The following is a 12,044-nucleotide window of genomic DNA, read 5'->3' as shown; positions in this document are numbered from 1 at the left end:
GTGAGAAAATACAATTTCTCCCCCTTTGACTGCAGGGACTTGAGCAGAGCCAGTAGGAGGCACCTTGGTCATTAACAGAAATGCCGTAGCAGAGAAAACATCCTCTGTTTATCAAAGAGGAAAGAGGTGAATTCTTGGGTTATACTGGCCAAAAATTGCAATCCACAGATAGGCCCTGAAATGAAATCAATCTGTGGAGCCCCTCCTCCCTAGGAAGAAAGGGTCGAGTCCATCCTTTGCCTTGATCCGAGCAAAGTCAGCGGTGTTCCCTCTGGGGCCGCAGGGCTCTCGGTGCTGCGGGTGGCGTACGGGGAGGTGTCTCAGCTCGGAGTCTTCTGCACGAACCCCATCCCCAAAGGAGTCCGCTTCGGCCCTTTTGAAGGCAAAGTGGTCAACACCAGCGAGATCAAGACTTACGACGACAACTCGCTGATGTGGGAGGTAGCGGAGGCACCGCCGGGCTCCCCCTGTACCCCTTAAACGGGGCCGGAGCGAGGCTTTCGGCCGCCCTTCTCCCGTAGCCTGCAAGAGGGGGTCGGCCCAGCGCGGGTGGTGGGGTTGGTGCGAGCGGGACGGGTGCGGGAAGGGTCGGTCAACCCTGACCCGGTCCTCCCTGCTCTCCAGATCTTCGAATACGGGCGCCTGAGCCACTTCATAGACGGGAAGGGCACCTCTGGCAACTGGATGTCCCTGGTGAACTGTGCCAGGTTCCCCGAGGAGCAGAATTTGACGGCTATCCAGTGCCAGGGGCAAATCTTCTACGAGAGCTGCAAGGAAATCTTGCCGAAGCAGGAGCTGTTGGTGTGGTATGGCGATTGCTACGTGCAGTTCCTGGGCATCCCCATCACCCTGAAAAGCTTGCCGGAGGGGAAGAGACCCCCGCAGCACCCCGAAGGTGAGCCTGCCAGCCACCCCTCGAGGGGCACTGCCCCTTGTTCCCACGGACCTGCTCCTGGCCGGGGACTAGATTCGCGTGGAGGGAGGTAAAGGAGCTCGGGCATCACCCTTTTCCCAGCTGTGCAGTACTTTGAACCCTTCTCAGTCCCCGCGATGAGCCGGTGGCGGGGTGACCGACCCTGCCGCGGGGGTGCTCTGGGGTGGCTGTGGCCCCGCAGCCCCCGTCCCACGGGTCTGCTCGCCCTCCCCTTCCCTTGCAGCCTCCGGCACCACAAAGCGGCAGCTTCCCCTCAGCACCGGGGAGGCCGGGGGTAGCCCCGCGGGCTGCTGCCTCCTGGGAGCGGGGAGCACCCCTTTCTGCCCCGCAGCTTGCTCCCGGCTCGCCTTTCCTCGGAAAGTTCAAACTGTTCGTCTGAGGCTGTAAAACGGCGGGTGGTGCTGGGCCGAGCTTAACTCCGCAGCGCCGTTGTTCGCGGGGGGAGGGTGGGGGTGGTGTGTCCCGTTCCGGGAGGAGAGGGACTTTAGGGGCCATTTCTGGTTTGGGTCCTGTTTTATCCTGCGATTGCACATACCTGACTTGATAACATTTTTCAGGCAATTAACACTCTCAGTAAATGGGGCGGGCTGAAGTCATTGCGACCCGATAATGCTGATACTGCTGGTGGAAGAAATGCCAAATGCACTTACTCCGGGAGTAGTTCTGATTATAATGTGCAGAAAATATGACGTGATCTTGCAAGCAAAACTTATGTATGGAGAAAACAGATTTATGCCAACGCAGGGAAAGCTGGAGCGAGTGAGGAGTGGGTGCCCGGATGCGGCAGTGAGGGGGGGAAGCAAATTGGCATGGAAATTTTTGTAGCTGTTGTCTTAAGGTCCCTGGTTCAGACAGCTGGTAAATTGTTCATCTCACTTTAAGGCTTAAGCCAAAGCTACTTTTATTAAAAACAGAAAAGGATGTGTAAACGTTTGAAAAATATGCTGTTTTTCCTAAATTCAGCTGTTAAGAACAGTTCGAAATACAAAAGAAAACCAAATAAACGTGCTTTTGTTCTTTAGTATTTTAAAAACGATAGAAAAGACGTGCAAATTAATTTTTCTTTTTGGGATGAGTGGTAAAGTTTACGATAATCTTCCTAATAAATAACTGGCTATGTTTCCGTGTGGGGAGACACTTCTATGTGGGACTGCGTTTCTTGCATTCGCTTGCTGTTGATGGGAGATACAAGGATGAAATCCTGCCTTTGCTGAAGTCAGTAGCTAAACCCCATGATTTTATCGGGCTGTGGACTCCAGTTTGTTTCCCTCCGTTAGAAAGGCAAGTGGAGTGGTGCGAACCTTTAAGAGATCCGACATGTATCTGTTAATTATATTGCCAGAATCCATTTACCACTGTTACCCTCCCGGTGATTTAAAGTTCCCGATTGGGTTCCGGCTCTGACAAGGAAGCAGATTTGAAATGAGCCCCTTTTACTGTGGTGTAACGCAGAGGTGGCACTTTCCCTTCTGCCGTACAGAAGCCGAGGAGAGCTTTAAGTGTGAGCGCTGCGGCAAGGTGTTTGCCTACAAGTACTACCGGGACAAGCACCTCAAGTACACTCGCTGCGTGGACCAGGGGGACCGCAAATTTCCTTGTCACCTTTGCAGCCGATCCTTTGAAAAAAGAGACAGGCTGAGGATCCATGTTCTCCACGTTCACGAAAAGCACAGACCTCACAAGGTGAGCCTGCTCTGCTCCTTGGTCTCTCTGACTCTTCTGGGAGGGGGCTAAAGACTTAAGTAATTTTTTGGCCGAGGTAAGAAGATGCTGATGTTGTTCCCCCTCCTCCAGTTACCCTGGCAGCTCTCTGGTGGGACCGCTCTGCCTGTACAGGAAGTTTGTCTTGTGCAGCAGAGCTTAGTTGAAGAAATGTAATGGTTTTATATTGGGAAAATTAACTCCACAGTCTCAGTGAAAGATTTCAAAAAGAAACTCTTTATTCTGGGTTTTTTTGGGTGTTGGCATGTGGATTTTGCTAGTTTTCTTACACAGTGCAGGGGTAAATAATATTTGAAGGGGGTCCATTTGCTCAGGATCAGGAGAGTTGATGCTTCATGTCTTTCCCCCACATCAGTCTGAGAACTGACAGACATCTGTGTCCTCTGGATGAAACAGGAGTTAAAAGCTTTACATTCAATGTGGAGTACATTTTCAACTGATGGAAGCAAATCTTTTCTGAGATGCTTTCCTCATCTTCACCAAATGCCTCTCTGTAGCATCAGTTTTCTCTAGGAGCACTGGGAGTGGAAAATCAGACTTTTCCTAAAGACTTGGGAAGGGCAAGTCCCAGTGTTTGAAATGGTACAGTTAAATCAATCCTGAAAATTTTTCAAATACAATTTATAGATCGTCCTGCAATAATGTGGATTTTTTAGGAAAAGCTTAGCAATATTTCAACGTCAGAATATTGCATTGGCTTAGTAACAGATGAAAAATATTATTCTATTAAATATGAGGTGTTAAAGATCATGTAATTTTCCTTTCCTTTCCTTTCCTTTCCTTTCCTTTCCTTTCCTTTCCTTTCCTTTCCTTTCCTTTCCTTTCCTTTCCTTTCCTTTCCTTTCCTTTCCTTTCCCTTTTCCCTGTTTCACTCCGAAGGAGAGGCATTTCTGACAAATCAATCTGTAGTCTTAAGTGCTGTGACTGACTCACATTTCTGAAAAAGTTACTATTCTAAGATGTCTCCTTAAGATATTTTTTAGGAAGTTTGTTAAAAATAGCAACTGGAGCTTGATTTACATTTTGAAGAAAATGGTGATTTTACATAAATTTTCAGATTTTTATTAACTAGAACTCAATATTCAGAACATGTTCGTGTTCTGAAGAAGGATGATTTTTAATTTAAAGTTTTAACCACACCTTTAATCACTTAATCACTATTTTAATGGATTTGAAATTTTGCATTATTTTCCTTTTTTTTTAAAAAAATAAAATTGTTCTTAAAACCAGATTAAAATTCTGACTGTATTTCAGATTGTTACTGCTAAAATTAAAACTGTGTTTGTATATACATAAATATATGTATATAGATATATATGCATATACATAAATATATATAGAAAAACACATGCACATGACATACCTAATTTTTATTTTTAGCTATGCTGTTGTGTGCTTCCTTTTAACTTTATCCCTTTATTGTTTGTTCCCAGTGCTCAGTGTGCGGGAAGAGCTTTTCTCAGTCCTCCAGCCTGAACAAACACATGAGGGTTCATTCTGGGGAGCGCCCCTACAAGTGTGTCTACTGCAACAAGGTAAGGCAAAGCCCTGTTCTGTACCCATGTCTGTCCTCTTCTGTTCTCAGCATCACACAGCACCTGGGGGGGTGGCTCTTTCCCTGCTCCATTTTCTTTATTTTTTTTGTCTCTATCTGATGTGGAATTTGTGTTTCATCCCAGCTCAGAGAGCTGCTGTGGGGATAAGGTTTAGGAAACCTTGAGTATTTCAAATACCATCCAATGCAGCTGGATTCAATATTCCCCTTTTTCATCAGATAGGTAATTTTTTGTATTACAGACACTGCTTCTGGAGTGCACTGAACAGATTTCACCCATAAGCAGAAGCTGCACGGTATGACTTCGTGCATTTTTACCTTGAAGTAACAGGGCCATAGATGTGCAACTAGGTGTGGAGGTTTCATTTGAAAAAGAAGGTAAATAGGCCCATACAGCACTGATCAAAATGTGCTCAGCTGTTAACTACCCTTAACAGCAGGGATTTTTCAGGTGAGCTCTCCTAGTGAGAGCAGTGACAGCTCTCCCAGCAGATGGAGGGTGGATGTACAGGCTGCTGCTGGATGAATATCTGCAGGGCTCCAGGTGCTGTGGAGTGTCCATGCAATGCAAAAACACTGTCAGCATATCTATTAAGGTGCTCCTGATTTTGGAAAGAGAGGTTTTGTTTATGACTGGCTGGACTAACACAGAGCTGAAGTGTCCTGTAGTAAAAAACCTTAGAAGAAACTCCTTTTGGCTATTTTTTTTTTTCTCCCAGACATCCTGAACACTTGTAGAGTTTAGGATGAAATGTCATTCCTTCAGTCTTCTGATCACAGAAAAAGGTGGCAGAGCTTGACAGGTTACTCTGTCAACAGATCTCTAGGGTGCATGGGACCCTTGACAGCCCCCAGTCATTCTGGTAGGACTGTTACAGATTGGATCATATTAAACCATGAGTCTTCAGGCTGCAGGATGCAGCTATCCTGGGACATCATTTCTGTGTCTGGGAAATCAGGGGCAATTTTAAATCATTTTCATCTGCTCCTCCTATACAGTCATGATTCCTCTTTATCTCTTCTACCTCTAATGGTGGCTGTGCTCTAGGGCAGCTTTGCTTTCCCTTCCTCTTTGCTCTCACTATCGTGAGATTAAACGAAAAGTTTTAGGCCAAGATCACCATTTTGGTCCTCTTAATATGCACCTCCAGGGACTTTGCTGTAGGAATCTCAGATCTGTTTGTGCTCTTAATATTCCTAGTGAACAGGTATTTGAGAAGTATTTTGCAGTGAAAACTTACTTGTGATGCTTCAACAACATAGCGGTACTAAAGAGGATTTATTTTGTGTCATAAGCAAATGGTGAAGGGCCTGAAAGTGTCTTCTGGGAAAAGAAAAAATGGGGAAAACAAGGGCAACTTTGCAACATTCCTGCTCAAGTCTTGGTGAGAGGGTTTCTCCCTAAGTGAAGGGGAAGCATTTACAAGGGGGACAGAGTTTGCTGCTCAAGTGTGTGGCGGGGGGAATGAGCTGGAAGGTTTGACTGAAGGAAGAACAGAGTATGATGGAGAGGGAAAAATGAAACCCCCAAAGAAGGATGCTGAATTCTATGGATGAATTCTGGCAGCTGAATGCCAAGTGTATGTAAACATGAAAGGGTTTAACTTTGAAAGGAAAACCTGCCTTATGTTTCCCAAACATAAAGGAGCTGCAAAGTTAATTAGGGCAGTATTGACTTCTTATCCTTTGACATGTAGAAGATATTTACTGGTGTCTCTGGTCAGAAATCTTTCTCTGAGCTTCATCTAACTCCACGGACTCAGCCACATCTGTATAGCACTAGCTGTTGACTTCTGGTTCCTTGTTGCTGGGAGTTTTTGTTTTTTTCTCCAATTGTCTGAGGATGTGAGCTATCTGAGGACTTAATTTCAGAGTACAGTGCTTCTGACAGGGTCTGGGTTAGCAGAAATTGGGCAATTATATATGTGAAAACAGAGTACTTTAAACCCTCTTCTCCCCCCTTTCTGATCCCTGATCTTTCAGGCATTCACGGCATCCAGCATCCTGCGCACTCACATCCGCCAGCACTCGGGGGAGAAGCCCTTCAAGTGCAAGCACTGCGGCAAAGCCTTTGCCTCTCACGCAGCCCATGACAGCCACGTGCGGCGCACGCACAGCAAGGAGAAGGGCTGCACTTGCTCGGTGTGTGGCCAGCACTTCCCAGAGCAGGAGGATTACCACTTCCACATGAAGATTCACACCGTTCATTAGTCAAGAGCCGTGCAGACATGTTCTGGACTAGCTCACGTGTGTGACAGTCTATGTGCACGTACTTGTGCGTGGTTATGTGCATACTGCAGGAGGTGACACTGATCCTCGCAGTGACTCTGGGTATATCCAGTCTCTGGCATATTTCTGAGTGCAGGGGACAGGATTTTATCTCACCTGGGTACCCTGATGTCACACTGGGGTGAAGTCCAATATGCGCTATCCCACTTTTCTTTCTCTCCTCTCATACTCTTTAATTTCCACAAAAGGGAAACACAGGCAGGAGGCAATTTGACCTCCCATGAACCTTTTGTGCATGAACATAACTGTTGAGGAGTGTGTCCGTGCCTCTAAAGCACTGCCTAGTGTAGTCCCTGTCAAAGTTTGTGTGAGGGGCATTTTATCAAGTGCATTTCCCAAAGTTGATATAACCTATTTTGTTTGGGTGCATGACCAGTTATAGGGTCTACTTCCCCTTAATGTGCAAGTCTTTTAATGGTGCTCTCTCTAAATGTGAACTGCCTCAGAGATACTGACTGCTGGACCAGCATAGGGGCATTTAATTCCTTCATTCAGATGCTGGGACTCAGGGAGCTCCAGGACACTGAGACCAACTTCCAGAGAATGCTGGACACGAGTCAGCCTAGCAGGAGAGAGGCAGGGTGAGACAAGATAGCTGCAGGCCTCTTGTGCCAGCTAGCAGAGATATTGGAGGATGACTCTGCCTTCTCACAGTTTAGAGGACCAAATGTGAAGGTGTTCCCAAGCACCAGTCAGCTCTTAGGTGGGTTGTTAAAAGTCAAGTGGCCTCATAGAGGCATTGAACTGTGGGCTCAGCACAGGCCAGGAGCAGACATGATCCCACCACTGGGTTCTTCTGTCCTGTAACCATCTCTTGTCTATAAATTTGCCACTACTGGGAGTCCTGGCCAGGCAGGCCTTTGCAGTGAGTCCTGACTTGAAGGCTGCTTCCTCCTGCTGGCTCTATTGTAGGATGGCTGCTGTAGTGTCACTCCTGAATGCTTTTAAAAATGAACCATATACTAGTTCTCAAGGCACAAAGGTTTCAAAATCAGCTCTGTAAAACCTCTGTTTGGGAAGGGAGAAAACCTCCTCCTACCCTAAATTTAAGATTTAAGGTGTAGGATATAGACAATGCCAGGACTGTCATAAGTGCATATTACAATGGATAAAATAATTTCAGTGTAAAATCCTAGGTGATTTGACACTGATTTTTTGCAAAGTATTTTCAAAACTATAAAGAACCTTAATGAACAGCGGTCTCTGGCAACGTTAAAGAAATATCATCTCAGTGGAGGCTTAGCAAAAAGTCTGTGCTGAAGGAGCATGGTATAGGGAGTGCTGTAACTGGTGCAGAAGCCTCCTACCACTGAGTGGCCACCGCCATGGGCAGGGCTGTGTGAGGGAGAGTAGCCCTGTGTCTCTGGGACTGTGTATTGTGTCCAGGAAGGATAGTGGAAGCCCTTGCTGGAGCTGCTTGATTAACACAGACGGGTTGATGTTACTGGGATCATGAAGTTCTCTTAATATCCTATGTCAGCTAGGATTGACAAGGACTTTGCACATAAGTATTGGAGATTAAAGTTTTTATTTTGTGCCAACCTTAACAATCTCTTTATGCATAGAGCTAGAAAAATGTTACCTGAACATTTAATTATGTCATGCAGATACTGTGTAAATATCTATATTGATTTGCACTAATTTTAAATGGTTTATTGTACCTTAAGTTGTTCTGTCCTCATTGTTTTCATGGTAAAAATACTAAAAATAAATTTATAAAACTGCCTACTTGTAAGTAAAATATTGAGGCCCAGCACTAGGCAGTATCTGAAAAAAACAAGCCATTACTATTCTGCAAGAATGTATGTAGGTTTTAGGGTAGAATGAAGATCGCATTTTGTTAATTTTTTTTATTATCAAAGATTCCCACAATACAGCAGGCTGAGTTTTGTACATATTGAGGGCTGAACAGGTGAGCTCCAAATAGGTAAAATTCACTCCCGAGCAGAAAATTTATCACACCATTTATGTCTACAAACCATGCTGAAGTACAGGTCCGGGAACTGAATGTTAGTTCCAGCTGCCTATCCAAATGGAGGTGTTTTCCCCAAGCGTAGAGAATCCTGGCTAAAAGAAATGTGAAATCTGTGTGAAGGCTTTGCTGGTTTGGTCCCATAAATAACTATTTTAAGTGCTGCATCTTCCATATAGTGCTTTTAGCTGTGCATTTTCTTCTGCTTGAAGAACCCCCAAATATCTTGTACTAAAATATCAGCACCCTTGTACAGCTGTGTGTGATGAGTTGTCTGTAAAAGAGTATGTGAAGGGTTTCACTTGTGCTTGTGATTGAAGGTACTGGTTGTCTTGCACATTAAACCTGTATATATAAGTGATGATAATTAAGATTCTTACAACAAAATTCGTAGAAAGGATGAAAATAATTTATTGGAGGCTGCACTGTACTCTAAAGGGCTATAGGTTGTTTTCTGCCTGGTATGTTGGAGTTGTGTATTTGAGAAACTACTAAATGGATGAAGGGTCTGTTCTGTGTCATTTGTAAGTCTACAGAGTCAAACTGTCTCTTGCTGAGAATTGTATCCCTTGTCCTGCTGGGTAGCAGCTGACTGCATTAGAAGTCAAAGGCACCCAGTGTCTTGATGGATTAGCCCTTAAAGTGTCCCAATACCTCATGGAAGATGAGGCTATTCAGGTCTGAACTGAGTTTACTCCTACTTGCAAGCAAGATGATGGATCCGGATTGAGCACTAAAAGGCATTTAACTACCCTATAGCATTTAACTGCCCTGTAACATTGTCCTCTCCCTTCTGAATAGGGAGTCCCAGCTGTGCTGGAGCTGGGGGGCAGCGGGGGTGGCAGTTGGCCACAGCACGCTTCACAGCAGGGTGGGGAGAAATAAAGCGGTGGGGAGCAGGAGGGAGAGGGCAGGCTGAGCTGCCCTGCCAGCCCGCAGCAAATTTCCTTCTGCAAGGAGAATGCAGTGACTGTCTGCAAACATTGCACCGGTCAGGGTTTAGGAGAGATTTTATTTAGATTAGGAAATGCCCCTGTAGCATACGTGTTCCCCAAGTGCACCCAATGAGCTGAGGTTTTCGTTCCCGGGGATTTGCACATTTATGTGCACCTGTGGCCCTTCTGCCTGCAGCCTGATGAATCAGCAGCTCTGGCCAGCTCAACCAGGAGCGGGGTTTCTGTATTTACACACACAGATCAGAACTGGAGAGAGGGAAGGAGTATGCGTGCACAATGTGCTTTTTCGTCTGGCAGGTTCCCAGTGCAGAAAGCCACGTGCATGGAGAAGGCTGTACTGCAAGTTTGACTGAAGGGAGAATATTTGTGATTAAGCCAATGGTAAAGGTTCAGTCCTTTTGCTGGGAAGTCCCAGCTACTAGGTCGCTCCTGAGCAGACACCACGGTACTCTCCTGCTGGCCATTTCTGATCTGAGGCTGCTGAAAGCAGGGCATCCCTGCAGATCTCCGAGGGATCTGGCTGTGGTTTTGCATGCTGTACTACATCCAACTCTCCCATCACATCATCAAATATGGGACAGAAGTGACATTTTCCATGACAGTGACTATAGTAATACACTGTGCAATAGTTACCCATGTTTCTCACTCAGTTTGGCTTAAACTGGCTCTAGTATGGTTTCCCTGGATCTGACATGTGCACCCTGGCTCTTCTTTCTCCTAACTAGAATTAAAAATGGTCCTGCCAAGGGGAACAGCAAGTTAAGTCATTAGGATGAGTCAACCATGGAAGACACTAGCTGATTTTAAGTGCTTTGCATTAACTGTGTCAGGGTTTTTTAAATGTTAAATGTAAAGTGATCTAAATAGAAACCAGAGGATGAGGGCAATCATCTTGGCTGTTTTGTTGGAGCTGTGGAGGGAGAGAGATGAGCAGTGTGTGAGGCTAACTCCTGAAAAGCCCCTTCTTGGTGAATGACAATGGCGAGACAAAAACAAAAAGGAGGTCCCAGAGCTCAGACTGGCAAGTTCGAGGGAATAAAAGGTCTGGCCACCGACATCTGCTGCCTCCAACATCTCCCTGCATGTCCCTGCTTTTCAAATGCCTGGTCCCCATCCCCCTGCTGCCCTGGCCCCTGTCCCGCTGTGCTCCCCAGGGGACTTGGGGGAAAAGGGAGGTGGTTAACCACTGAGGGAAGGCAAAAAGCAGCAAGAAACTTAGTGAATTGAAGATTATGCCACAAAGAAATATTGATTAGTGCCAAACTGCCCATTAAATAAGAAAGATCATTCACCAAGGGAGCCTTGACTGGCTGTCCTCTCCACAAAGCTGTTTCTCAGGGTCCCCAGTGTCCTACGTGCCTCTACAGCAAGCACTGGGGTTTGTTTGACCCCTACAATCACTGTCACCTTCGTTTCCCTTTCTCTCTTCACACATGCATCCCCTTGCACCTTCTCCCTTCTGTCTCTCCTTAATGTATGTAGTGCAGGGCTTCGGGCACACAAGGGATGTTGGGAGACTCTGGCTTTGCACTCTGCTTTCCTTCTTTTTTGATGTCATATAAAACGTTTAGATTTTCAGTGGAACCAGCACTGGTGTTTGACACAAGCTTTGAAAAGGCTTAATCTCCACCAGTGAAGGCCTTTTCTGAAAAGCCAGTTCCTCAAAGGTGCCTGGAGTTGGGTGTTGGCAACTGGGGATATGCAGGAGCACCAGAGGAGAGTGTCACAGCACCTCTGCATGTCCTACAGTGGGACCTGAGGGGCTCTACTCCATCCCCGCTGGTCACTCTGCCATCTCCATCCCCGCCAGTCACTCTGAAGCAGCTCTTGCTGTAGGGACTGTCCTGGAAACCCCAGCTTAACTGCATTGCAGCAGTAGCCAACCAGGCTTAAATTCACAGGACTAACCTCTGGCTAGCCCAGAAATGTAGTAGTGTAGAGAGCACTGTTGCATACCTCAGTGTGAGAATGTCATACAGTCCTGTAAACTATGGTATTAGTCTGCAAAGTAACAGTGAGAAAATACAATTTCTCCCCCTTTGACTGCAGGGACTTGAGCAGAGCCAGTAGGAGGCACCTTGGTCATTAACAGAAATGCCGTAGCAGAGAAAACATCCTCTGTTTATCAAAGAGGAAAGAGGTGAATTCTTGGGTTATACTGGCCAAAAATTGCAATCCACAGATAGGCCCTGAAATGAAATCAATCTGTGGAGCCCCTCCTCCCTAGGAAGAAAGGGTCGAGTCCATCCTTTGCCTTGATCCGAGCAAAGTCAGCGGTGTTCCCTCTGGGGCCGCAGGGCTCTGTGTGGTTGGGAGGATGCTGGCCCGGTGCGGTGGCGGTGGGGATGTGGTGGCACGCCGCTCCCCAGAGAAGTCTCGCTTTCCCACAAGTGACCCCACCGCGGTGGCCAGGGCAGCCCCAGGCCGACGGGTGCTGAGGGCCAGCTGAAGGATTACCTGTATCGATTCTCTAATAGCTGTGAAGGTGGAGGGAAAGACTACTCTGTCACAAGCTCTGAGCTCTTAGCTGAGTGGGAGCATAAACGCCCCATTAAAGGTTTCATTCAATAGCAATCTTTACTAAAGCAAATGGAAAACAGCAGCCCCTCCCCCTCC

The 12,044-nt window shown here is 46.4% G+C and overlaps 1 protein-coding gene across 1 annotated transcript in view; it reads left to right on the top strand.

The window, feature by feature from the left end:
- The window catches only part of PRDM14 (PR/SET domain 14), a 9,674-nt gene extending 3,252 nt beyond the window's left edge, over positions 1 to 6,422 (top strand). Inside the window, exons 2-6 of the mRNA XM_026841472.1 lie at positions 214 to 441; positions 625 to 895; positions 2,415 to 2,617; positions 4,090 to 4,191; positions 6,195 to 6,422. Coding sequence (XP_026697273.1) covers positions 214 to 441; positions 625 to 895; positions 2,415 to 2,617; positions 4,090 to 4,191; positions 6,195 to 6,422 — 1,032 coding nt within the window. The remainder of the gene's footprint in view (positions 1 to 213; positions 442 to 624; positions 896 to 2,414; positions 2,618 to 4,089; positions 4,192 to 6,194) is intronic.
- Positions 6,423 to 12,044: the final 5,622 nt, after the last annotated feature.

The sequence above is a fragment of the Athene cunicularia genome, assembly GCF_003259725.1.
Source record: "Athene cunicularia isolate RWA chromosome 2 unlocalized genomic scaffold, athCun1 chr2_part1, whole genome shotgun sequence".
NCBI lineage: Eukaryota > Metazoa > Chordata > Aves > Strigiformes > Strigidae > Athene > Athene cunicularia.
Note: the sequence above shows the minus strand (reverse complement) of the source record. Positions and strands in the feature narration are given on the sequence as shown.